Source organism: Salvelinus sp. IW2-2015, linkage group LG3 (genome assembly GCF_002910315.2).
Source record: "Salvelinus sp. IW2-2015 linkage group LG3, ASM291031v2, whole genome shotgun sequence".
Classification (NCBI taxonomy): domain Eukaryota; kingdom Metazoa; phylum Chordata; class Actinopteri; order Salmoniformes; family Salmonidae; genus Salvelinus; species Salvelinus sp. IW2-2015.
The window spans coordinates 22,312,735-22,337,072 of record NC_036840.1 but is presented as its reverse complement, the minus strand read 5'-3'; the positions used below and the strand labels follow the sequence as shown (position 1 = coordinate 22,337,072).

Here is a 24,338-nt window from a genome sequence, read left to right as displayed (position 1 = left end):
ATTCTACTGTAAGACATCTCTCCATCACCAACACAACAATCTATCTATCGCATGGTAAAATTGTGGACATTGCCACTCTGAAACCCAAACCCTTTATCATCTGTTATTGTTTAGTTCGTACTGTGGAAAGACTTTGAGGAATGAGAAGCTGGACCAGAAACCGAGACAATAGTTCACTGTGCAATCTGATCTGTATGACTATGAGTATATATATAGCTGCTTGTTTGGGGATTTATAAAGGGTTGTGTCAAATAGGGGTCAGTACACACAAGTAAAGGGAAGGGGAAGAGGAGACGACAGAGATAACTGACCCTGTATGGAGGGTGGAAGAGAAGACTGCATTATAAAGATCACACACGTTCTACAGCTAAGAGCCACTGCAGATGCTTGAACACTGATACGACTATACTTTTCTGTTGTATTTCTCCACAAAAACCTGTGTCAAGTAAGTAAGTGACTTTAGGCTTTTTTTTTGTGTGACAACAGATTTTACTGGGGGGGGGGTTGTATTTTTTCCTAGATTTATTGGTAAGCTGTAGGTAGGGAGACTGTTGGACATTTGTTGACATAAGCGATGGCTTTAGCTGGATCAAGCTTCCAACGGGGCTTGGATACTTTATGGAGACAAGATAAGAAATTGACAGGGGAAGAGCACAATATAGAGACAGATCGAGAGGGAAAAGGGCATGCAGGGGTGTCAGTACAGTAAGACAGATCTAGAGAGAGGGCTAGCTGAAAAAGAGGATAATGAAGTGAAAGAAGTGAAAGAAGAGTGGGCAGTAGATGGAGAGCAGAAAGGGGTGATAGATGATGTGGATACAACAAGGGTATACAGCAGAGACTCATATGCCAGAGAAACGTTCAAAGCCCTGGAGCAGCTCAGGGACTCGTCTCTCCTCACTGACCTGACTCTGAGCACTGAGAATGGACAGCGTCTCCACGCACACTCCCTTGTCCTGGCTGCTGTCAGCTCCCTGGTACATCACTCCCTAACACACCAGAGGCTGCCCAAGTGGGATGAAGAGATGGAGAAGATGAGGGAGAGGAGAGATTTCGACATGAACACACAGACAGAGATATTCATCAGTCTGGGTTCTGAGGTGAGGTGTGTAGGGCTGGCAGGGGTGACTGAGTTTGCCTACACTGGTGCCATATCAGCTCTGAACAGACACACACTGGCCCAGATACAGACTGCAGCTGAAACACTAGGGGTCCCCAGAGTTCTAGAACTCTGCAGTAAAGAGTTGGGGAAGATGAAGAAGGGAGTAGAGAAGAGGGCTGAAGAAAAGAAGGTATCTGCTGAAGAACAGATGAAGCTCACTCTTCAGTCAATCAGACAGCTGTGGGGAGAGGGAGTGGGCTGTGATGTGGAGCTGGAGGTTGGTGGGACATCATTCCATGGTTAGTAAACTGGTGTCAAAATACATCATGACTACAATGATAGAGAAGACAATTAATATATTTTTAGGTGGGAACGTCCGAGATCAAGCTAAATAACCCATGCATGCTTTTGATGGTAATAATATAGATTTTTAGCATATAATAATAKGATTTAAATAATAATAGGATGATATATAATATATTAATATTACTAATATATTAATATATAACAACCTGATGTTATACTGAGAAAATATATAAATGAAATATAAATTGTGTTTATATTTTTGTAATAATTGTTGGGGACTCGTCCGGGATCAACAAAATAAAATTATGTTAACTTCAAATATTCTGACTTTCTGTCTTACATCTGAATTCATAAGAGTCACGATTAACCAGATGGGGAAGTAGTCTATTTATGAGCTACCTGATTATAATAAGGATGATAACATCAATAATCAATTTCCTCTTCTCTCTCCTGTCTCCTCCAAGTCCACAGAGTGCTCCTGGCTGCCAGTAGTGACTTCTTCCGGGGAATGTTCACCAGCGGGATGAAGGAATCCCAACAGCCCTGTGTGGCCCTTCCCTTCCTGGAGGCTGCTGAGCTGGAGGCCATGATTGGCTGCTCCTACAGTGGGTCCCTCCCCCTCAGCTGGCGGCGTGTCTTTGAGATTACCTGCACTGCCCTCCAGCTCCAGTTCCAGCCCGCCCTCTCGCTGTGCCTCAACTTCCTGGAACAGGAAATCGATGCTCACTCCTGCCTGGACGTGGCCTCCTTCGCTGAGGCTTATGGGATGCCGGAACTCCTCGAAGTGGCAAACAGTTTTGTCCTGAGACACTTCCAAAACGTGGCAGCCACCCCTAAATTTCAAGACCTGCCAGCCAAGAAGCTTAGAAGATATCTGAAAAGCGATTCCCTCTTTGTGCCCTCTGAGCTTGTCGTCTTCAAGGCTGTGGTGGCTTGGATTGAGGCATGTCCCAGCAAAAGGCTTAAACTCACCAAAGAGCTGATGAAGAAAGTCCACTTTCCCCTCATGAACATCAAGGAGTTCAATGAAGTTAAAACCACAAAACTGTGGTCTGAATGCAACACGGAAGGTCTCTACCTGACTATACTGGAGGACTTTCACTCCCATCACGTTGCACCTCGGACCCTGTGCAGGGTCTACTTGCCGAAGGACAGTCTAGTCTTGGTGGGTGGAGATCAGATCTCTGCCGACTTTAGCCGGCGATCTCCCAGCCGAGAACTGTGGTTCGGAAACTCTCTGAGGAACTACACAGGCATTGTAAAGAATGTGGAATGGAGGTTGCTTGGAGAGATGCCAAAGCCACCAAGGCTAAGTCACGAGGTGGCGGTACTCACAGGGAAGTTGTACGTGGTTGGGGGACAGAGTTATGAAGGCATGCTTGACATTTTCAACTCGAACTACAGGTGAGATAAGACGCTTTGGGTTTGTATCTACTAACCAATGAGTCCTTTAGGTATGACATGTTTTATATATTTATGTTTTTACATGATTTTCTTCCTTCATCTCTCATTCTTTATTGTCTTTCAGATATGATCCACTTCAGAACCTCTGGGAGAGATTGGCTGACTTGCATAAGACAAGGTGCAACTTTTCCATGGTTGTGCTGGACAGGATGATATATGCCATTGGAGGGGACATTGATCCAGAAACTAACCTGGATAGTGTGGAGTGCTACTGTCCAAACACAGATTCCTGGAGGTAGGTTTTTTTGTGGTAACTCAAAAGGGAATGGTAACACAGAATTGCTTGCAGTAGTTAATGGTTCCATTGGAAATTTAAGTAAAACGTTGTTTCTTTGTTGCTATCATTACCAACTTTGGCCTTCCCTGTTAGCTTTGCCCGACCCTTGGATATGACTTTGAGCTGCCATGCTGCCACAATGTTGGATGGAAAGATTTTTATTTCAGGGGGGTTGGACTGCAGGCACCAGTGTCTGGTATCCATGTTTCTGTACCACCCTGAGAGAGGAACCACCTACCTGGCCGAGATGAGCCAACCTCGAGCCCGTCACTGCATGGAGACTTTAAACGGCCGTCTTTACGTGGCAGGAGGAGTCACTGTTGATGAAAACATGACGTCTATCGACCAGCTGGCCTGTGAGGTCTATGACTCGGTTAGTGACCTTTGGAGTGCTCTCACACCCCTGGCCGTCCCACATGTTGGAGCAGCCTCTGTGGTTCTGGAGGGGATTCTCTATGTGCTGGGAGGATACTGCCAAGAGGACTACAGGGAGACCAGACTGGTTCATCGTTATGATCCCACCATCCAATTTTGGGAGAATATGGGTGAGATGCCAGGACCCAACACTGACATACGAGCCTGTTTGCTGCACCTGCCCAACCACTTAAGACAATGACACATCACTATAAATCCCATAAGACTTTTCTACTACTTTTCTGGAACATAACTGTTATTTTAAAAGCACGGGGCCGGATGATAACGTTATTTTATGTTCCGGGCACTTTTTTCAAGTCTCACAAAAATACGCAGTAAAGCATGTTTTGAATTCTTGTGCCGCTGTGCACACAGAAGCTTGTTAGCTAGCTTGCTAGCTCAAAAGACATTCAAAGTTCCTTCGTAGAAGCCGCTCCTCCTAGGTATTATTCTGTGGACCTAATTCAGCTAATGTATGTCATAAGATTTCTAGCACTTCAAGCCTCCTCCTCAACCATCTCTTGCTCTCGCTCCACCCATCCAACTTTCAGTCACAACTTGCACCATAGGCTACACTTGTCTGTCCATCACGCATGTAAAAAACTAACTGGCCTGCTCTATCTGCACTGATTGCTGAAGTAATTTAATGAGCTAAAATTGTTGATTTCACTGGTTGAAAAAGGAACAGAAAATAATGATATAAACCGGTACTCTTTGGGGGGTTTGAACCAGTTCATAGCTTTCTTTTGCTGGTCGGAACAGAATGAACATTTGTTCATTTGTTCAAATCAGAATGATTGGAAAAATATTTTGGTCCTAACACCACTTGTAAGTATAATACCCATCTAGCTAACACCAAGCTATATTTACATAGATTAAGTTTATATTTTCATCAAATGAATATAATTACAAATACAGTATATGTTCTCTACTGGCTTACAGCTAACTGAACTAGCTGTCGGGAAATTCAAATGTAGTATACAGTTGCTATTTCCTAGTTATGATGTCGGAAATACGACTTTGTTTCAAAAATTTAAACATAAGTTAGTTGAAATCAAATCAAATAATTCAAATACAGTAAGACATTGTTAGTTTGGCAAAAAAAACAACCTAAGCCAACATTTGTGGGTTACATTCATGTGCTTTTTGGTTGGAACAATTCTTCAACCAACAAGATTTTAGCTAACTTGCTTAAAGGCCCCCACCAGAGGGAAATACCGCCCCTATTTCGACATAATTCCTATCCTAGAGTGAAAATGCTCATTTAGGTTCCACCTCCAAGTGTGACCTAGGCTCCTAATACATATTCACGAATTGGGGGTGTGAACCAAGGTTATTATAGTTTTGTGTTTTTATTTCCATTAGTTTTAATATATATATATTTAGTTTAAGTTAAAATAAAAACATTTTTATATTATTTAGTTTCAGTGTTAGGGACAGAAAGTAGCCTATGCGTGGGAGGCTAGGAGCCATTTATGTGTTGTGTAGTTTTAGTGTTTTTTGGGGATGCCACTTCTTGCCACTGTGGGGCAGTAATGCATAAGGTGATGGGTCAGGGCATAGTTTCATTTAGGTTAAATGTAGACTCAGCGAGATGACATAGATGCAAAAATCCGGAGTGTTAAAGCGCGAGGCTAAACTTAAACTGTTTTGGTACCGTAGCTAACACGTTGTAGCAGCATGAAGCGTACACGTGCACATATACTCTGTGTGAGAGCAAAGTCTTCTATCACGCTCATCTCATTGGGTGTGTTCGAAAAGTAAGGCTAAGGAAGCAGACTAGACGAAAGTCGACGAGTGAAGTTGGGGGAGGTGCATATGCAACAGCCGGAAGTCGAACACTGTAGTGGTTTTCAAACAGCAAGGCTCAGATCAACATGGCAGTGTCAACATAGCTGCTATTGTTAATAAAAGTGTTTCTTTATAAATGTCCGAATAAACTTTTCTAAACCCCCATATTACACACTCAGAAACTGAAGAGAGCGGTCTCAAATGACTTTTATTTGTATCACCGGTTCTGCCTGTAGCTTTAGAATTTTGGCAAAGTTGGTTCCTGTTTCAGTCACGTCTATGGTCACGTTCGCGTAGGTCAACCAAAAACCCACTAATGATTGGTTGACAAATAGTGCCTCCCACTAGCCAGGCGTTGGCTGCATGGTGCAGTTGGTGAGAAGCAACCGCAGCAACATGAAGGCGACTTCATAAGAAAACAGCATGACCTTTGATCACATAGTTTTTGTAAAGTTCATGCAGTCGGCATGTAGGCGCAAGTTGGACAATTTTGATCCCCATAAGGCAGCACACTTTGAAAGGCGGTGATCAACGATGGTCACCGATTAGAAAAGATGGATCAGCTCGAACGTGCCCAGTGTCTGCATGGTTGCTAGTGGCAACCTCATCTTTCTGAGTCTACCTTTAAATGATCATGTGTTCGAGCAGATCACTTTTGTCAAGTTGGTGACCATCGTCGGTCATCACTTTCAAAGGTGTCTCGCATTATTGGGATTAAAACTGCAGTCGACTGCAAGTTTCTGCAGTTGCTCTTCACCATCTTCATCCTGCAGCCATGGCCTGCATTGTGGGAGATTCTATTGTCAACAAATCATTCAGTTTTTTTTGTTTGACCCATGCTAACGTGATCAAAGACATGACCAAAATAGGAAACAACTTGTCTGAGTTTCGTGTATACAGTGGGGCCCAATCCCAAATGAACCCCTAAACCCTACACACTTGTGAAGATTGGAGAGGATTTGACAGGTGTAAGCAATATTGTAATAGCTCCACCTTGCCCTCTGATAGGCTATGTGGAATTTTCATCATGTTGCTTATACCAGTCAAATCCTCTCAGATCACCACGTGCATTGGGAGTCCATTTGGGATTGGGCCTGATATATACAAATAAATGTGATATCTGAGGCTCTCTCTCCCAGTAATTGATTGTACAATGTACATACATATTATTTCAGTTTGTGAGTGTGTGATATGGGGCTTGGAGACATAGAAAGAAAACTTTAAGAACAATGGCAACACTGCCATGTTGATCTGAGCCTTACTGCTGGAAAACTACATTAGTGTAGCAACTTATGGCTGTCGCAGTTGCACCCCTCCCCTGACTTCACTCCTCGAATTTCATCCACAGTTGGTTGCTTGAGCCTTTACCACTCAAACTCACCCAATCTGACCCGCCAAACCTCATTAGAGAAAAAATCGTATAAACCCCATTTAATTTTTGTTCCCATTGGAAACGACAGGCTGTGGTCTTATCTTGGGTTAGTCATAAAAATCTTTAGTAATACTGTAGGTAGTGTCGATTGCATTTCATATCAGTAGTCATCGATCATGCAAGGACAAATTACTGAGACAAATTGTGTGACTGTTATGAGCCCTCTTAAGGATCGTATCCTTTTCTTTGAAATGCAAGAGAAAGGCCATAATATAATTCTTCCATACAGAAAAGTCACTAACCTTCACACATCTAGATGGCCAAGCGGGTGGGTGTAGGGCCAGAAACAGCAGGGGTTCAAACTTTAGAGCCCAGTTCCTACATTTGAATGTAATGGATTTTATAAAACAAAACTATGCTACATTTTATCTCTGGGACCCTCAGTATGACAAATCAGAGCAAGATTACTGAATGTAAGCACATTATTTACCTTCAGAGGTGAATGTATGAAACCAAGTGCCGTAATAAAACTTTGTTGTTCTGCACTCTCCTCAAACAATAGCATGGTATTTTTTCACTGTAATAGCTACTGTAAATTGGACACTGAATTTAAGATTTCTGCACGTATAAGACATGTCGTGGAAAGTTTGCTGTTACTTACAACGTCATTCTAGTCACATTAGCGCACGTTAGCAACAACCGTTCCGGTATTGGGACACTGATCCCATAGAGGATATGAGCACTTTATACACACAATAAACCTCTTCAGAATGATATAGCTACCATCCCACAACACAGACGAAAGGGTACAGGATTAGTTATCATGATCTTTGATCACACTGTTAATGTAAATGCACATTATTAGTTGGCTAACTAGAGTTCTACAAAGGAATAGCACTAGTGATCTTGTAGCCGGATGTGTATGCACTGTACAGGTGATGGCCAAGTGCAGGAACATAGGGTGGTGGCATGTTACTGACCACCCAGGTTTTACCCTGTATGCCTCAACCCATTGCAAATGTACAAAAACCATTTAAAAAACTGAAATACTTTATTTACGTAAGTATTCAGACCTTTTGCTATGAGACTCGAAATTGAGCTCAGGTGCATCCTGTTTCCATTTATCATCTTTGAGACGTTTCTACACCTTCATTGGAGTCCACCTGTGGTAAATTAAATTGATTGGACATGATTTGGAAAGGTACACACAATCATACAATGTGATTTTCAGGATTTTTGTTTTAGATTCCGTCTCTCACAGTTGAAGTGTACCTATGATAAAAATGACAGACCTCTACATGCTTTGTAAGTAGGAAAACTTGCAAAATCGGCAGTGTATCAAATACTTGTTCTCCCCACTGTATCTAATTTGGTCAGTATATAGGCCATCTCAACATTATATATGCTATTTGCACATGGTTCACTGACTTTTGGGTTTGGAAGCCAACTTCCTATGATCATATATGGCAAATGGACATAACATCCTGATTTAGTACTTTCAATACTTATGTATGCCATTTGAACATTTCCTATGCCATTTGGACATGGTTCACTTACTTTTGGGTTCGGAAGCCGACTTCCTATTGGGCATATATGGCAAATGGACATAAAATCCTGATTTAGTACTTTCAATACTTATATATGTCACTTGGGGGCGGCAGGTAGCCTAGTGGTTAGAGCATTGGGCCAGTAACCGACTTGCTATGATCATATATGGCAAATGGACAAAACATAGGCCTTATGGACAAACTAGCATTCAATCTATGTACATACAGTTCCTACATATGTATAATTTCTTTTTAAATGTAATTTTTTTGGTCCAAAACGCACTTTTTACAAGGTTTTAAAATAAAATAAAATAAAATTGATTTCACCCTTGAGACCTGACTTTCTGACCATTTCCCATATAGAATCCTGCGGTGGAGTGCGCTTGCCCCCTTTGGGACACCCGACATTTGCCATGTTCCACTTGCAATATGTTTTGGACCAATTGCCCCACAATTGAGTGGTATTTGCGATTGTGTAAATGTTTCGCCCAATGCCAATAAATAGCCATTCATTTTTGTCCATTTCATGGGGGTCTTCCCTTATAATTGAACTCCACCAAGCCAGAGGCCCTCGCAAGGCATCACCTGCGCTCTAGTCCCTCGTTCTACACATTAACCTCACCAGTCCTACTATAATCAACCCAGTACCACGGATCTGGACTTTTGGTTGCCCGCAACTGGCTAATTAACAATTATGTCCAAGGATACCTCACTTAAGAACACTCTTATCAACTCAACTCAGTCCTGCTAGTTACCTCAGCTGTGGCCCTCTTAAGGAAAACCTCGCTCTAGGAGTACCCTCAACAGGGGCTTTTGTAAATGTTTTATTTAAAAAATATTTTTTCATCTCTTATTGATAGATTAGATTGTCCAAGCTCACCTCTCTCAGTACTATATTCCCTGCCAGATGGTGCCGACAGAGACGGACGCCTCGCTTCTAGTCCTTAGGAAACTTTGCGGTATTTAGTTTTTTATGTATTATTTCTTACATTGTTAGCCCAGAAAATCTTAACTGTTATGATTGGGAGAATTTGGACAAGATGCCCGGACACAACACGGACATACGAGCCTGTCTGCTCCGCCTGCCCAACCACTTAAGACAATGAGAAAGGGAACTTTAGAGGGTGAGAAAGAGGTTGGGGTCCAAATTAATTTATAATTCCAAATTAGATTGGAAATCAAGCAGGAAGTGGAGAATTTACTTGGAATTTAATTGATATTACAGCATTGTAGGCATTTATTAGTTCTTCAACTTGTTCTTACAGTGATGAAATCATGAACAGAATTTGGAAAAGCCTGAATTTGGTAACAAATGAAAGTCCAATAGGAGAGAGAGAGACAGTGAGAGCAAAAGAGCAAGTTCAAGCCAGCCAGCCAATGAGCACCAATATCCATGTGTCTGGCGTTAATGATCAACTGTAGCCCTATTCACTCAGTATTTACAAAGCTTCTCAGAGTAGGAGTACTGAGCAAGGGTTGGTTTTTCCCTCTTAGATCATAGCGAATAAGATTACTAAGGAAACGCTGAGAGCTACTCCCCTCTGTCTCTCCCGAGAGGATAATGAAAATGATGATGAAGAGGACGGCTACTGTCTGGCTGGTCTTGCTGGGCTACATGTGTCTGGCTCAAGAAGAGGAGGTCTTGGGTTCTGTGGTGAACGTCTACACTGAACTGAAGGAGCTTAGGTCTTTGGTGGGAGAGCTGAGTACTAAGCTCCATACAGCAGAGGCAGACCTGAAAGAGCAGAGAGCTATGGTGGATAAGCTGAATAAAGAGAGAGAAGGTACAGTAAATTGTAAATATCAATTAATGAGCATCTATAAGCAGACATTTCTAAAGCATTTATAAACATGTACTCAATCAAATCAATCCAATGTATTTCTAAAGCCCTTTTTACATCAGCAGATGTCATCAAAGTGCAATACAGAAATCCAGCCTAAAATCCCTAGAAAGGCAGGAATTTAGGAAGAAACCTAGAGGCTCTGAGGAGTGGCCAGTCCTCTTCTGGCTGTGCCGGGTGGAGATTATAAGAGTACATGGCCATTTAAGGTCAGATTGTTCTTCAAGATGTTCAAATGTTCATAGATGACCAACAGGGTCAAATAATAATCAGTGGTTGTAGAGGGTGGAACAGGTCAGTACCTCTGGAGTAAATGTCAGTTGGCTTTTCATAGCCGAGCATTCAGAGGTCGAGACAGCGGGTGCGGTAGAGAGAGCGAGAGAGTTGAAAACAGCAAGTCCGGGACAAGGTAGCACGTCCGGTGAAAAGGTCAGGGTTCCCTAGCCGCAGGCAGAACAGTTGAAACTGGAGCAGCAGCACGACCAAGTGGACTGAGGACAGCCAGGAGTCATCAGGCCATGTAGTCCGGAGACATGATCCTAGGGCTCAGGTCCTCAGGATTAGTTTATTATCATGAAAATGCATATAAAGTGTTACCCAATACTTTACAGGTCAACGTATATAAATGTATATAAGTGTATATAAAGTGTTACCCAATGCTTTACAGGTCAATAATGCTCACAAATAAGAAAGTCCTCTTCTTGCTCCTCCCCTTACTCCTTTTTTCTACCAATGCGCGAGTTTGTTTTGCATCGGGTGGGCGGAGTTTGCTCATTTTAGACCATTCCATTAGTCCTAAAGTGAAATCTCCACCCACCTGGGGCACCAGGCCATGCAAAACGAACTTGCCCGTTGTTAGGGATGATGATGTTCTCATTGCTGTGTTGTTGTTGATTGATGTTGTTGTTGTTGTTACTATCTTTGCTGACAGAGCAACCCAAGGTAGCCTTCTCTGCAGCCTTGCTGTCGTCTGAAAGTAAACACCATGGGCCCATCGACGCAGAGACTAACCTCATTTTCGGAAAAGTCCTGACCAACATTGGCAGTGCATACAACCCAATCACAGGTCTCGCACTGAACATACTGTATCTACATCATTATTTATAGCAGGGATGGTCGAAAAGTGCCAGTGAGGTGTAGGCTCTTTTCCCAGCCAGTCATGACACATCTCATTCAACTAATCAACTATTTTCAATAAATACGTTTGATTAGTTGAATCAGGTGTGTTACTGCTTGGCTAGAACAAAAGCCTGCACCCATTAGCGTTCCTTTGTGCGTACGACTGGTCCACCTGATTTAAGCCTCTAGTAGCAATGGCTAAATGCCACCACTATTTATCGACTCCTTCTATGCCTCAGGTGTCTTCACAGCTCCAGTGAGAGGGGTCTACTACTTCAGATTTTCTGGAAATGGTTTTGCAGGCCATGACATGGGTCTGAGCATATTCAAGGATGGCCAAAGGATGATGTCTGTGTACGAATACCAATCCAGTGGGGAACAGAATGACCATGCGTCCAATGGAGTCACACTGCAGTTGGAGAAGGGAGAAGTGGTCAACATGCGTCTCTGGATCAACACATGGGTCTTCATCGATGGGCGATATGACTACTGCTCATTCAGTGGCTTCCTGCTCTTTCCTATGTGAAGCAGACAGCACAGTGTCACATTTTCCTCTTGTCATGAGATAAAACCCTGATGCAGGAAAAAAATATATATATATATCCTGTTTTGAAGATGTTTATAATCGGTCTGCTAATTCAGGACTAGTAAAGGCCCAGTGCACTACTTTTGTGAATGTTATCATTTTTCAACTACATGCATTTGAGTGTTTAACAGCATTTGTAACTTGAGTCTAAGTATCTGTACAAAACAGATTATCTGATAACACTTGTGGAATATTAAAAATACTTGCTTGATATCTGTTTTTCAGTTTCTTGAAATACTTATTGCAACTTATTTCTGTGTGAAAACTGAAATGGACTATTGATTTCTATGGGAAAACTGAAATGGTCTTTTCATTCCTTTTCAGTAGACACTTTTATCCAGAGCAACTTACAGTAAGCCGAAGAACACCATCCCAACCGTGAAGCACGGGGGTGGCAGCATCATGTTGTGGGGGTGCTTTGCTGCAGGAGGGACAGATGCACTTCACAAAATATGTGGATATTTTGGAAAATTATGTGGATATATTGGATATATTGAAGCAACATCTCAAGACATCAGTCAGGAAGTTAAAGCTTGGTCGCAAATGGGTCTTCCAAATGGACAATGCATACTTCCAGAGTTGTGGCAAAATGGCTTAAGGATAACAAAGTCAAGGTATTGGAGTGGCCATCACAAAGCCCTGACCTCAATCCCATAGAATATGTGTGGGCAGAACTGAAAAAGCGTGTGTGAGCAAGGAACCCTACAAACCTGACTCAGTTACACCAGCTCTGTCAGGAGGAATGGGCCAAAATACACATAACTTATTGTGGGAAGCTTGTGGAAGGCTACCCGACACGTTTGACCCAAGTTAAACAATTTAAAGGCAATGCTACCAAATATTAATTGAGCGTATGTAAACTTCTGACCCACTGGGAATGTGATGAATGAAATAAAAGCTGAAATAAATCATTCTCTCTACTATTATTCTGACGTTTCACATTCTTAAAATAAAGTGGTGATCCTAACTGACCTAAGACCGGGAAGTTTTAGTAGGATTAAGGAATTGTGAAAAACTGAGTTTAAATGTATTTGGCTAAAGTGTATGTAAACTTCCGACTTCAACTGTACATTTCTAAGTGAAAAATCTGAGTCTCAGCATTTCATGCAATGATGTTTCATCTTGCATGCGCACCATCTCGTGTCAGTTAGATTTTTGAATTCGGAATTGACACCATAGACAGCGTGTATGGCATTGTGTGGGCGAGAGGTTTGCTCTTGTCAACGTTGTGAACAGAGTGCCCCATGGTGGCGGTGCGGTGAAGTTGTGGTATGGGCAGGCATAAGCTACGGACAACAAACACAATTGCATTTTATCAATGGCAATTTGAATGCACAGAGGTACCATGACGAGATCCTGAGGCCCACTGTCGTGCAATTCATCCGCCGCCATCACCTCATTTTTCATAATGATAATGCACGGCCCCATGACGCAAGGATCTGTACACAATTCCTGGAAGCTGAAAATATCTTAGTTCTTCCATCGCCAGTCTGTTGTCCCCATATGCTTCAAGATGGCTACCATTGTTCCTGTACCCAAGAAGGCAAAGATAACTGAACTAAATGACTACCGACCCGTGCTTTGAGAGGTTAGTCAGGGATCATATCACCGCCACCTTACCAGCCACCCAGACCCACTTCATTTTGCAAACCACTCCAACAGGTCCACAGATGATGCAATCGCCATTGCACTGCACACTGCCCTATGCCATCTGTACAAAAATAATACCTATGTAAGAATGCTGTTCATTGACTACAGCTCAGCATTCAACACCATAGTACCCTCCAAGCTCATTATCAGGCTGGAGGCCCTGTGTCTCAACCCCTCCCTGTGCAACCTGGTTCTGGACTTTCTGACGGACCGCCCCCAGGTGGTGAAGGTAGGAAACAACATCTCCACTTCGCTGACCCTCAACACTGGGGCCCCACCAGGGTGTGTGCTCAGCCCCCTCCTGTACTCCCTGTTCACCCACGACTGCATGGCCATACACACCTCCAACTCAATCATCAAGTTTGCCAACGACACTGCAGTAGTGGGCTTGATCACCAACAACGACGAGACAGCCTACAGGGAAGAGGTGAGGGCACTCAGAGTGTAGTGTCATGAAAACAACCTCTCACTCAATGTCAACAAAACAAAGGAGATGATCGTTGACTTCAGGAAACAGCAGAGGGAGCACCCCCCTATACACATTTTAGGGACAGCAGTGGAGAAGGTGGAACGTTTTAAGTTCCTGGGCGTACACATCACAGACAAACTGAAATGGTCCACCCACACAAACAGTGTGGTGAAAAAGGCGCCACAGCGCCTATTCAACCTTAGGAGGCTGAAGAAATTTGGCTTATCACCCAAAACCCTGACAAACTTTTACAGATGCACAATCGAGAGCATCGTGTTAGGCTGCATGCCATCCATGACACCTACAGCACCCAATGTCACAGGAAGGCCAAAAAGATCATCAAGGACAACAACCACTCGAGCCACTGCCTGTTCACACAGCTATCATCCAGAAGGCGAGGTCAGTACAGGTGCATCAAAGCTGGGACCGAGAGATTGAGAAACAGCTTCTATCTCAAGGCCATCAGACTGCTAAACAGCAATCACTAACTCAGAGAGGCTGCTGCCTACATTGAGACCCAATCACTGGACACTTTAATAAATGGATCGCTAGTCACTTTAAACAATGCCACTCTAAATAATGCCACTTTAATAATAATGTCTACATATCTTACATTACTCATATCACATGTATATACTGTATTGAGACCCAATCACTAGACACTTTAATAAATGGATCACTAGTCACTTTAAACAATGCCACTTTAAATAGTGGTACTTTAATAATGTTTACATATCTTACATTACTCATATCACATGTATATACTGTATTTTATACCACCTACTGCCCCTTGCCTATGCCGCTCGGTCATCGCTCATCCATATACTTATATGTACATATTCTCATTCACCCCTTTAGATTTGTGTGTATTAGGTAGTTGTTGGGGAATTGTTAGATTACTTGTTAGATGTGTGTATTAGGTAGTTGTTGGGAATTGTTAGATTACTTGTTAGATATTACTGCACTGTTGGAACTAGAAGCACAACTATTTCGCTACACTCGCATTAACATCTGCTAACCATGTGTATGTGACCAATAAGATTTGATTTGACTGCTTCTCTAAACTTTGACCTACCAGCACCATCACCCACTATCCCCAAGGCATCTCAACTTACCCTGTCCCTATGCTCAACTTACCCCGTACCCAGTGTAAGTTGTGCCAAGAGACAACCTTTTTTTTTGGAAAGGCTATGTTTTCAAAAATGTTATGTTTACATGAATTCTGGTTATTTCCAAGGATACAAAACATCCTGAAATATATGTAGATATCTTTGTTAGGAATAATATAGTATTTCCCTTGATGTAGTGATGCTGAATGTAAAGACTTGCTCAACTTACCCCACTCTCCCTTACTATTGACACCTAAAGTACAAAGTTATCTAATGCATTCTGTTTTTGTTTGTTACAGTATGCTATGTTTGTTGAAGTTAGTCACTGTACGTGACGTTTTAGAATCTGTGTGTTGAAAGCATTTGAATAATGGTGCATCAATAGCTGGCAACTGTTCCACACTGCTTCGCCTGCCCAGATATTTTGTAATAATTAACTATGATTATAATAATGAGATCATCGTGCAAATTCGAGTTTCCAAACACAACTCAAGTCATTGGGATAAGTTGAGCCATTGTTTACATTCAGTTTCACTCCGTCAAGGTAAATATAGTATTCTTTCTAGCAAAGTTCAGCACCACTATATTCTTCAGGATGTTGTATATCCTTGTAAATAATCATAATCCATGTAAATATTACAGTTTTAGAAAACATAGCTTGTATAAAAAATATTTTAAAAACTGGGTATGTATGGTGTAAGTTGAGCCGCAGGAAAGTGGTAAGTAAAGCTGCCTAAAAAATTCTGTACTGAATAAATATTACCACTACCTTTTTAAAACCATGTCTGTCTTTATTTCCCAAACACGTATCAACAGAATTACAATCACTTTTTTCTCTTTAAATAATTTAAGCATATTTTAACACAGGCTAAATGCCTAACAAACACTTCTGTACTTTTTTAAAACACGTTTAACATAGGCAAGGCCCTGTTGTTACCTCATATCCCAGTGATAATGCCTTGCATTACGCATGAGAAGAAAACACTTCAATTTGCTCAACTAGCCATTGGCTCAACTTACCCCAAAACAAACATTGACTATATTAGCCCACACAACTACAAGGATGCACTTTCATGCTAGGTTTAGGACCTCATGTTGAAGCTTATCGAGACCAAAACTGATGTATAGAACAATCTGAAAATGATCTACTTTGGTTTAGATACAAGCATCATATAAACTCTAACACAATAAATTCATTTGACTTGGTGAAAATCCGTTTTTTGGACCTAACTTGCTTTTCCCATGTGGTTTCTTCCTTCACGTACACCATAAAATATTGGGTCAAATTATTAATTTTGTGTATGGTTTCCGAGAAACAAGGGTGGCTCAACTTACCCCTTTGGCTCAAATTACCACACTCTCCCCTCTACCTTGCGTGTAAGTGTCTCGAACAATTCCTTCCCTTCTTCCTTGAAGAAATCGCTATACTGACTCAATTTGTCAACAGGTTAAAACATTAAGGGTATTTTATAATATTTTTATCCAGAAATTGCATGGAGGCAACCACAAACGCGAGCTATAAAGCACAAATTGTATCAAAGATCTGTGAAATACATTAAATACGGTTAACCTATGACTAGTACAGTAGGCCACAAAAAGTAACACTACTCCAACGGATCATTGGATGTCAAAGTCTTGAGCTCCGGCTTGGACTTAACCTTGACCTCAACTTCCTGCAGCTCCGTCACACTATTCCCATCCCCCTCCTTCCCCTTCCCCGACCGCCCCAGCTTGAGTGGGGCTGAGGAACCACTCCGGCTGGACTTTGTGCTGCGGGTAAAGGAGGCAGAGGTCCCTCCCTCAATGTTGGTGCCCTCGAAGAGCTTGGCCATGAAGCTGAGGCCGGCCTGGCGGATGTGGGAGCTGCCAGCGAATACGTACAGTACAGGGTTCACGCTGCTGCTCAGGAAAGCGAGCGCTGTGGCGTTGGGACGGGCCACCGCGGCTGCTTTAAACAGAGTGTCGTTACCACCAAGTAGACCAATCACCTGAGGAGAGAGAGGAGAGAGAGAGAGAGAGAGAGAGAGAGAGAGAGAGAGAGAGAGAAGAGGAGAGAGGCAAAGAGTTGAGAGGTAGATACAAGAGAGACAGATAGGGCTTAATCCTGTTATTATACCTGTATGACACACAACAAATGAACTGCTTCATAATGTGCAGTACTTGAATACATTGGCAAACTCTCATACCTGTAAGATGTTGACCACGTGGTAGGGCAGCCAGAAGAGAGCGAAGGTGCCGATGATGAGGAGGATGAGACGGTTTCCCGTCCCTTGTGCTGGAACATGGCCCTGCGTAGTCCACAGATGACAGAGGTGTAGCAGACGATGATGAAAGTGGAAGGGAGGAAGAAGCCCAGGACGGTCTCAAACAGGTACTGGAACACCTGGTGACCCACACTTTTCCAGTGGTACCGACATGCAGACGGTCACAGAGCTGTTCAAGTGCAGCTTCAGGTTACTAGGTATATATAGATATAGAGAGAGTAGAGAGAGAGAGAGAGAGAGAGAGAGAGAGAGAGAGAGAGGAGAGAGAGAGAGAGAGAGAGAGAGAGAGAGAGAAGAGAGAGAGAGGAGAGAGAGATAGAGAGATAGAGGGAGAGATAGAGGGAGAGATAGAGACATTTTACAACATGAAGGAGACATGATGGGTCTCATGGATGTTCCCCAGGACCACAGTGTGTGACTTGAGGAATGCATAAGGACAAAAGAGAGAGAGAGAGTTTGTTTGATTGAGACAATGGGAGTGTTCCAGGTTGTCTTTATTGCAGCCATACTTCGCAGGTTATTAGAGAAGTGTTTAAGAGCTCGGGAACTACAGAAATAAACAGCCTGTAATGCAAACAAAAATCTTCAGATCAGTATTGAAGAATGATAAGCCTTTTTGTTCGTGTAAGTGTATTTTAATATTTCCTCTCTCTCATGCCTCTCCCATACACACAACCCATACACACAACCCATACAAACAGCCCCACCTGCGATAGAAGGCCATGGGCAGTGCAAAGACGAAAGCCAGCACCCAGATCCCCAGTAGAACGGCCATCAGGGTTTTCTTTGTCCTCATCCTCTGGGCCAGGAAGGGCCTTGCGACTGCCAGCCAGCGATCCAAGCTCATCAGCATGATCAGGTAGATGGACACGTTCATGTTGACACAGCACAGGTAGTGTACCAATTTACAGGCCACCGCCCCGAACTCCCAGCCTCGCCCGCCTGCCAGGAAGCGCAGGAAAAGCGGGGAGCTTAGCAACACCAACGCGTCGGCCACGGCGAGGTTTAAGACGAGCAGGCAGGTAACTGAACGATGCCTCACACGGCACAGCACCGACCACACAACAAACAGGTTACCGGGGAAACCGAAGAAGAATGCTAGGACCAGGATGGAGATGCCGATCTGGTTTGATAGGTGAGAAAGGAGAGGAGGCGAGAGGAGAGGTGGAGGGGAGCTTGGGGGGCCAGCGGAGATGGAGAGGTCTGACGCCATTTTGGGAGGGAATTGAAGAATCTGTGGTTTGTAGATCTTCGGGATTAGCAGTCCTCACTACTGTTGAATAGAATGACCAGAGAAATAAGAATTAGAACACATGGTATGAAATATAGCTCTATGAATAGAAGAGAGAAAGACACAGAATGAGAGGACAACAATGGATATTACACAATTCCCAAAGAGAGTATCAATCAAATGTATCCATAAAACACTTTTTCATCAACATACAGTTGTCACAAAGTGCTTTATGGTTACCCAGCCTAGACCACAAAGAGCAAACAGAAGCTCTGCTTTTGCGTACTGGCATAGTTCAGTAAAGGCGTTTGCAGAAGTTGTACACATGGGGAAAACATTTTGTAGCCTAGGGTTTGTGAAAAATGTGGCCTTTATAAACGCATTTCATGCAATTCTACATAATTTTAAATCAAAATGACAGGCTACTTTGACACTAACAAACTAAGAATCTGAGATCAATAAAAACAAACTTGTCTTCAATACATCAATAGCCTAGACCTAGGTGTGTGGACACACATATTGTACAATACCAGGAGGAAATTACAGTCCTAGAAAAGCTTTCCAGTTTCACTCACTCACTGGCGATGTGCTCGTGGTAAAACGTATCTCTTGTTTTACTTGGTAAACAATGCTGTTTGCTCAATAGGTCTATTTGGAAGTTGAAAACTTGGTAGCCTACAGACAGAATAGTCTTCTCTTTTCAACAGAATCCATTTGCTTTCCAACCTGTATTTTTGCCGCGATTGTATCTGAAATATCAGTAAAGGCCTGTTTCGGCTGCATGACTGACAGATTTTCCGTGCATTCCCAACTGTAAACTGTTTTGGCTGCATGACTGACAGATTTGCCATGCAATCCCGACTGTAGGCATGCCTGGTGATTACCCTAGCTAGCAATGAGGTATCGGCCCAATTGATTGTATCAGCCCAGGAATCAGGTGTCAGACTCTGCCCGGAATCAAAATGAATGACTGCCCAGAATCCAGATTCTGGTAAGATGACGGCAAAGTCGGCTGAATTCCGGTAGACGGAAACGGCCCGATGTACTTGGGCCGTTTCCGTCTACCGGAATTCAGCCGACTTCCCCCAGAAGCGGCCCGATGCAAATTTAAATAAATGTATACCCGATTTAGTCATTTTAAATATTACCATTATACATTTTCTACATACAAAACTTCTTGTGTAGGAGGAAACACCATACACCTGGTGACCGTGTCAGCGTGCATGCGCCTGGCCCGCCATAGGAGTCGCTACAGCGCGATGGGACAAAGACATCCCGGCCGGCCGGCCAAACCCTCCCCTAACTCGGACGACGCTGGGCCAAATGTGTGTCGCCTCATGGGTCTCCCGGGCACGGCCGGCACGGGTCTCGACCCAGCATCTGTAATGCTTATCAATTGCCCTGCACAAAGTATCAAAATACTACACAGGACTCTTAAAGAATTTTATTTAAATGTTAATTCTATTTTTTTTTCTCACAGAAACAATGACAAAATATAGAAAAATAAATTATGAAATGTTAATTATATAAAGCAGCCCGTGTAATCATCTGCCAGAGAGTAGCCCCAATCATCCCGAGCCCCAAGTAATACATTTGGGCCAGATACCTCACACCGGAATCGGCCCGAGCTCAATCCCCGCATCCTAGCCATAAGTAATACTGCCGAAGGCGGCCCAGCCTCGGGCCACATGACGTCGGCCGAGTCTGACTCTCAGCCGAGTACCCCACCTCTCAGACGGAAGGAGTCAACTTGAATTAGCCAAATTTTTGCATTGCAAACAGTGGAAATCAGGGCTGCAACTTTTGTTTTATAAGTGGGGGGGTACATAATAATGCTAAAAATATATATACCTTTTTTTAGTGGGAAGATCAGCTTTAATATTGCAGATAGATTGTGGCTTCCATCAATGTAATTGTCCGCATCATTTCCAATCCCCCATATATTTTTTGGGTAAATATATACAGTAACAGTAACTGTCCAAACTTTTATATATTTTCCTTTATTATTTTTCTCTAACCCTACCATCCCTCCCCTACCTGGAGTAAACTAATGGACAACAACACTTAGGCTTCTACTTCCAGCCTATACATACTATATACATTTTACGGACACAGTATATTTTACAATAGTTATCTTTTGTTTGTTTTTAGTCCCATCCTTCAGCTCCACTCAACCCTTCCCATCTATCTGTGAACACCATCCAGTTTTACAATTTCTATTTGCCATATATTTTTTAAACTGCACTGTGATGTTTCACAAAAGTTCTGAACCTTTCTATTCTCATAGACTCAACATATTGTAAATAAAATAAAAACGTTTTTTGCTCAGAGTATTATTATATTATTGATCAATTCACTATGACTTTTTAAATCACCTAGCAGTGCTATTTTCAGAGGGGGACATAACTTGGCAGGGGTTTGGGGGCCCTCCCATTTTTTGGGGCATCTAAAGCACATTTCCTGCATTTCTACACAATCTAATACGACCCATGGCCCTTCTAGCCATCTCTATGTAGAACAAAAAGTAAGCAAAAATTCCCACAGTCATCAAGCTAGGTAAGTGATTGACTGAACTAGATCCATGATAATTCAATAATCAGTATTGTGTTGCACCTTTAACCAATAGCCTAACAAATGAACAACTCTTACAAATAAAGTACAAAGACAACTTTTGATTTTCTTTAAGACATCCTCTATAACAAATTTCAGCCAGACCGCCCAGCCAACCCGAGCCGCCTACACGCACAACACCACCAGTCTAGTCAATAACTCAGTTCTCTCCCCAACACAACTTTCTTCTCATCTTTTTTTTATATCTCAAGGGAAAGGTTTGGAAAATAAAAGCAGAATGAAAACACACATACACCTACACATTAAGACACAGAAACAGTGTACCCTCCATATAATTCATATCATAGGCCTAATAGTACTGTAGAGCTCTTTTCACTTGTACACAATAGCTGGGTCACCCCATCCTGCCCCTAAGGGTCCACCACCCTGCAGCGCCCCAACCCAACACACCCCAATCAGCTTTAGGATCTTAGTGAAACATTCATTATTGTTTTCAGAGGTGTGTTAGGCCAAGGGGCGAGTGACAACAGTAGAGCAGACCCCCAAGGCCAGGACTGAGCAGCCCAGCAGCTAGGGATTGCCTAAATCTCCTCTGACGTGGACATGTTTTCAATACAGACTCCTTTTGTCGTACAGTATTCCATATAAGGCATCCAAACCTTATGAAAGTTGCACAGTATACCTTAATCTTAAAACAAATCTAGTGATACTGTACATAACTTGACATTTGTTCCATACATTGTGGAAGGATAACCAACCTTCCAATTAATGGCAATGCATTTCTTAGCCGCTATAAATGCTTGGCTACACAGTGTCTTCAGACAACAGTCTCCAGTATTAACATTAGCAAACAAAGCAAACAAAAACAGGGAGAATCTGTAGACTTGCTGAGATTAAAGAACATACTCGTTGACAGATTTCAGCCAGCCTTCACAAGACCATAACATATGCAAATATGTCCCCTTTTTGTGTTTTACACCTCCAGCAGAATAATACAATTTCTGAGTGCATGACAGTCAGTTTCACTGGCATATAGTACATTCTATGGATGGTCTTAAACTGCAGTAATTTATGCGTGAGATTATATGAACATGACCGGGCATTCTAACAGATCTGTATTCTCTCATCATTACCAGAAGCGTCTCCCAGGTCTTCCTCGCATTTTTGTGTTGTGTCATCGGGAAAAGCCTCTATCAACCCTCGATACAGTTTGGAAATCAACTTTGGAAGTTTGTCAGACTGGCTTAAAATGGCATCTGGCTTGTCCAGTGTTTACTGGACAGAGAGAAGAAAGTGTTGTATCTCCTCACCTCTGTCACAGACTGGTCTTCCCTAGCTGCCTGGCTGCTGAGACTCCTGTCACCATCTGATCCTCCTGAAATGAGGCATGACAAAGAATTACCTTGGTGTACATTTATACATTGTATTACCCAAGAATAGAAACAATGGTTCAATAATTGAAATGACCATTATTCTCAGATCCCAGACTGTAGCTTTAAACGTAATCTGCTGTCCTGTAGCTACTGTAGGTCTACCCATCAATTCAAGATGGAACTTTGCATCATTCACTGAATATACTGCAAAATTCCCCTGAGCTCCGTAGACTGGTCTTCCCTGGCTGTCTGACACTACTGGGACCCCTGTCACCATCTGATCCCTTTAAGACATGATGAGCATAGCGTTGTGTACTGACTGCACTAGAGGGCTGCATTTCCGTGGCATGCCTGCAGGTCCCGATTTTTCATGCTGCAGGCGGGAGCGGGCGGTCAGACAACTACTTTGGTGATTAAAATATTTTTGTTGTCCCACAGATTATTTTGAAACGGTCCTCTTTCTGCTTTGTATACGTTAGCCTACCTACTGTACGAGTTAGCCTAAAAACACATTTTTTGCATTATTCATACATTCAGAATCCGGTGCTTCACCTTCAGTAGCCTACCTCTCCTAGTTGGGCATGAGAGTTCAAGTACGCCTAGTATGTGTAGTCTCGTTGAAATAGTAGGCTGCCTACATGGGTGGAGAATCACGTGTCAGTTAACTTGAATATGAAATGAACTTAAATACGATGAGACTGTAGTTTACTACAGTGTCTGCAAATAAATATTGATAATGAAAAGAAGTGGAGGGCACTCAACCAACGTGAGTAGAAGTGCAATCAACAAATTTAAATATGATTGAAAAGACACAACAGGCACATAGGTTAGTCTACTATGGTGAGCGAGCATTGTGCCTTTTCATTTTCAATAAGTATGGATCACCCATTAATTTGTCTCTGCCTGCAAATCGTCCTCCTAAAAAGGTAGGCATTAACCTATAGTACTATGCAAAACGTAGGAAGTGTAGCTTATTCATTCACCTCAGTCGAGAGGGGATGAAACATTAACTAACGTTACATGTCAGTTACAATATTAGCTCAGCACTGCGAATAAACACTAGTTTAATTTTTTCGGTCGAGTTAATAAGCAGTTACCTTGCCAGCGTAAGGCATATCAGTCAACTAAAGAGTAGCCAGTTTCTGTTCCTTTTACAACTCGGTGAAAGAGCGCAACGCGTACACTGAACTATACCCAACGCTCCTGTGCTGGTCCAGCCAGCCTTCCAGAAGCTTTGCCTTCACACAGCCTGGCAGCCCACTCTGTGGTGTCCACGTGGTCTTAAATCCAGTCGGATAAACACTCCAAACAGCCTACCCGGCCGCTCGGAGGCATCCGCATGGTCCTAAAGCACACCGTTGCCTTGTTTTATATCACATTCCAATGATAAAACTGTCACTTGTCCCCCATGAAAGTTGCACCCCTGGTGGAAATGATTTTTCATGCCATCAGAGTTAAGGATCCTGGCAAATAGGTTCCGGAATGAAACAGTTCCGGATCCTGTTCCGGCAAGATCTGGTTCCAAATAAGCACTGGACAAAGGCCAGAGGGACTTGTTTACAGCTAGGTCCCTGTGGCTGTATTTCCATTCAGCATTGATAGGCATGCAAAGATCATGTACTTATCTTCAACACATCATCACATACAGCCATACACGCACATGGACATCACATCGTCACAAACAAGGGAAAATAAAACACACCTCCCCTCCGAAACGTTTCATTCTGGACACTATACACAATGTTTGTATCAACAAATATAAAAAAATTATATTGGCTTTACACTTCACAACGCTGACCTTTATGAGCTGGTTCACTTGTGGAGTTATCTTCGTTTTACCATTGATCTTCTC

The 24,338-nt window shown here is 42.7% G+C and overlaps 3 protein-coding genes across 3 annotated transcripts; 2 read left to right on the top strand and 1 right to left on the bottom strand.

Moving 5' to 3' along the window:
- Window positions 1-653: 653 nt before the first annotated feature.
- On the top strand, window positions 654-8,558 carry LOC111956348 (kelch-like protein 33). The gene is made up of 4 exons (XM_070435248.1): window positions 654-1,401; window positions 1,873-2,812; window positions 2,937-3,107; window positions 3,243-8,558. Exons 1-4 carry the CDS (start codon window positions 687-689, stop codon window positions 3,763-3,765), a joined length of 2,349 nt encoding a protein of 782 aa, XP_070291349.1. The 5' UTR covers window positions 654-686; the 3' UTR covers window positions 3,766-8,558.
- A 1,143-nt stretch (window positions 8,559-9,701) lies between these two features.
- On the top strand, window positions 9,702-12,030 carry cbln11 (cerebellin 11). The gene is made up of 3 exons (XM_023971495.1): window positions 9,702-10,057; window positions 11,046-11,180; window positions 11,473-12,030. The coding sequence occupies exons 1-3, from the start codon at window positions 9,835-9,837 to the stop codon at window positions 11,757-11,759; spliced, it is 645 nt and encodes a 214-aa protein (XP_023827263.1). The 5' UTR covers window positions 9,702-9,834; the 3' UTR covers window positions 11,760-12,030.
- A 2,586-nt stretch (window positions 12,031-14,616) lies between these two features.
- LOC111952620 (leukotriene B4 receptor 1-like) lies at window positions 14,617-23,251 on the bottom strand. The gene is given in 6 exon segments (XM_023971482.2): window positions 14,617-17,035; window positions 17,234-17,316; window positions 17,319-17,457; window positions 17,459-17,504; window positions 18,019-18,584; window positions 22,424-23,251. Coding segments are annotated over 5 exon segments (1,158 nt in total). The 5' UTR covers window positions 18,525-18,584; window positions 22,424-23,251; the 3' UTR covers window positions 14,617-16,651.
- Between the last annotated feature and the right edge of the window lie 1,087 nt (window positions 23,252-24,338).